This window comes from Myotis davidii, unplaced genomic scaffold, assembly GCF_000327345.1.
Source record: "Myotis davidii unplaced genomic scaffold, ASM32734v1 scaffold880, whole genome shotgun sequence".
NCBI lineage: Eukaryota > Metazoa > Chordata > Mammalia > Chiroptera > Vespertilionidae > Myotis > Myotis davidii.
Window position 1 is genome coordinate 212,192 of NW_006292566.1, and position 2,736 is coordinate 214,927.

The following is a 2,736-nucleotide window of genomic DNA, read 5'->3' on the forward strand; positions in this document are numbered from 1 at the left end:
TCAGGAACCCGGGGCCAGCAGCACCAGATCCTGTGCTGTGCTCGCCCCACCCCTGCCCTAACCTCGGTGAGGACGCCCTCAAGACCGGGCAGGGGAGAGGCATGCACATGCACACACACATGTGCATGCACACCCCCCACATGCACACGCATGCATGTGTGCACACACCGTGTGCTGACCACTGATGCCGAATTCTCGGCCGTAAAAACCTGGAAGGCAGCTATTTTGACTCCAGAATACACACGGGATCTGACAGTTTATAAGGGAAAGACTGGAACTCCACAGGGGAGCTGGTGCCTTTGTCTGTGGCCTCCACCGTGCGGCTCCAGGGACCCCGAGGGACCCTCTGGCTCTGGGGCCAGCCCCAGGCCTACAGGGGCCACCGGGCACTCTGCCTTGCGGAGAGTGTGTGTGTGTGTGTGTGTGTGTGGAAAACATGTAGCCTCTTGTTCAAAAGATGGTTAGAATTTCAAGGCAGACATCACACTGAGCCCCCTCCATGTCCCTTCTTTGTGCTATGACCACCGGGACCAGCCCTGAGGGTGATGGAGCCAGGCCCGGGAGGCAGGACACTGGGCCTGGGCACCTCCCCTCTCAGCATCCTGGGGTTGGGTTGGCTCTGGGAGTGGGGCTGCCTCTGCCCAGCCCATCGGGGACCGAGGCATTGATGAGCGTATGTGGGGGTCATCGCAGGAGCACATGGGCCCCTGTCGGTCCCTCAGCAAGCTCGGCGCCAGGCTGGTGGGGCTGCAGCAGGAGGGGATCTGGCCCACATGCCTGGTTATTTCTGGAGGGGGTGGCAAGAGGGGTGCCAGCCTCTTATGGGCAAGAACGGGGAGCCCCAGGTTGGAGGAAGGGTGCCTCTTTGCTGCCAGGGCTCCCCAGAGGAGAGGGGCCAGGAGGACCTGCCCATGGGCCTAGGGTCACGGCACACACCACGGGGGTAAAGGGCCCCCAGCTGGAATGCTGGGTGGGAGGAGCCAACCCGGCCAGGTGCGCTCCCTCCCCAGGCCCTAGGCAGGTGGCTGCACGGGCCCGCCCTCCTTCCTACCCCCTCGCCTAAGGGAGACAGATAGGCAGGTCTGGGCGGGCGAGCTGCTGAGTCAGTTTGCGAGGAATGTTCGGGCCGCTCCCAGGCACACCCTGAGCCTGCCGGCCCCACCACACCCTCCCAGGTGCCTTGGCCCGGCGCCCGCCGTGCCTGGAACACACCTTCAGCCCAAGCTTGCTCAGACCAGCTCCCACCGGCAGCAGCCTCACTGCTCCCCCACCTGCTCCCCCCATGACCCCATTGAGCCCCCTTCACCATGCTCTCGGGTGACCCAGGGCCGGTTCACGTGTGTGAATAAGCTCCTCCTGTGTAACATGCAGACTGGGGAAATGGGGGGATAAGGGGGTCACCAGGCAACAACCCCTTGGGATCGAGGGGTGTCTGCAGGAGGAGGGTCTGTAATGAGAGGGGCTGCAGGGAGGCCCAGCCCGCTCGGCCAGGGCTGGGGGCGGGGGAGGTGGCCAGGAGGCCAGGCCTGTGGCAGCTAAGCCAGTGCTTTGGCCAAAGCCCAGAGCCTCCCTCCCGTTGGCTCCACTCAACCGTCCCCCCCACCCGGTCACCCGGGCTGCCTCCTTGCCCAGGCACACCAGGCTGGCTGCTGGCAGATGGGGCGGTGGGCAGGGGCCCGAGGGGCATCCCCACAGGTGACCCGGCCGCCCTGGCCATCTCCTCCAAGCCAGCAGGGTGTGGAGATGGGGCAGCCCCCAGGCTCCCACAGCACCCCGGCCCCTGTGGGCACCACGGCTGAATCCGGGCTCATTCCGGACCTCGTTGCCAGGATTCCCTGTGAGTTGTGGGACCCGGGAGGGGCCTGGGGCTGGCCGGGCTGGGTGGGGGGCAGTGCTGTCCACAGGGGTATTTCAGGCCCATCTCTGTGCCCACCCCAGGCCCCGATGGGTACTGGTGGCCATCGTTGTTGCCACCGCCATCCTCACTTCTTCTTTCCTCCTCTGCGTCGTCTGCTGCCACTGTCGCCGAGCCCACAGGAGGAAGCCCCGAGACAAAGAGGCCCTGGGCCTGGGCAGTGTCCGGGGCGCCACCACCACCCACCGGGTGAGGAGCGGGCACCAGCGCTCCCATGCCCAGCACCCGGCTGGGTCAGCCCCAGACCACAGCTGAAGGTCTAGGCGGTCAGGACGAGCTCAGCCCCCAGCAGCGGGTCTGCCCAGGAGAGGAGGCCAGAGGGCCTTCCTGGCAGGGGAGGCGGGGAGCAGAGGGGAGGGGGAGGCCAGGGCCCAGGGCCCAAGAACCAGGAGTGCCACCCCCAGAGTGGGCCCTGCACCAGTGGGGCCACAGCATGTTCTGGGGAGGCAGTGGTGCCAGCAATGGGCTGGGGCAGGGCCACAGTTCTGGCCGGTCATTTGAGCTGAGGGTGAGCCCTCTGGTCCCAGGGTGGGCAGTTACGGTTCTGATGGGGGCTTGGTCCATGCCAGGTGCAACCGAGATGGACGATGTGGAGTCCAGCCCGGGGGAGCCCAGCAGTGGGGGCGCCTGCAGCTCTCCCTGGAGTACAACTTTGGAAGCCAGGAGGTGACGGCCCCGCCCGGCAGGCCCAGAGGATCTGCGGGCTCGGAGAGGGGCCGGGTGCTCCTGACCAGGGGGACCCCGGCTGAGTCACCCTTGGCTCCCAGATCCAGGTGGGCCTCAAGCAGGCAGTGGACATGAGGGCCAGGGGCGGGGGGGCA

The 2,736-nt window shown here is 66.6% G+C and overlaps 1 protein-coding gene across 1 annotated transcript in view; it reads left to right on the forward strand.

Annotated features, from left to right (window-relative positions):
• Positions 1 to 6: 6 nt before the first annotated feature.
• Positions 7 to 2,736, forward strand: part of SYT8 (synaptotagmin 8) — a 3,683-nt gene continuing 953 nt past the window's right edge. Inside the window, 4 exon segments of the mRNA XM_015565467.1 lie at positions 7 to 1,837; positions 1,938 to 2,104; positions 2,485 to 2,514; positions 2,516 to 2,581. Of these exon segments, the coding sequence (XP_015420953.1) occupies positions 1,657 to 1,837; positions 1,938 to 2,104; positions 2,485 to 2,514; positions 2,516 to 2,581 (444 nt within the window). The 5' untranslated portion in view covers positions 7 to 1,656.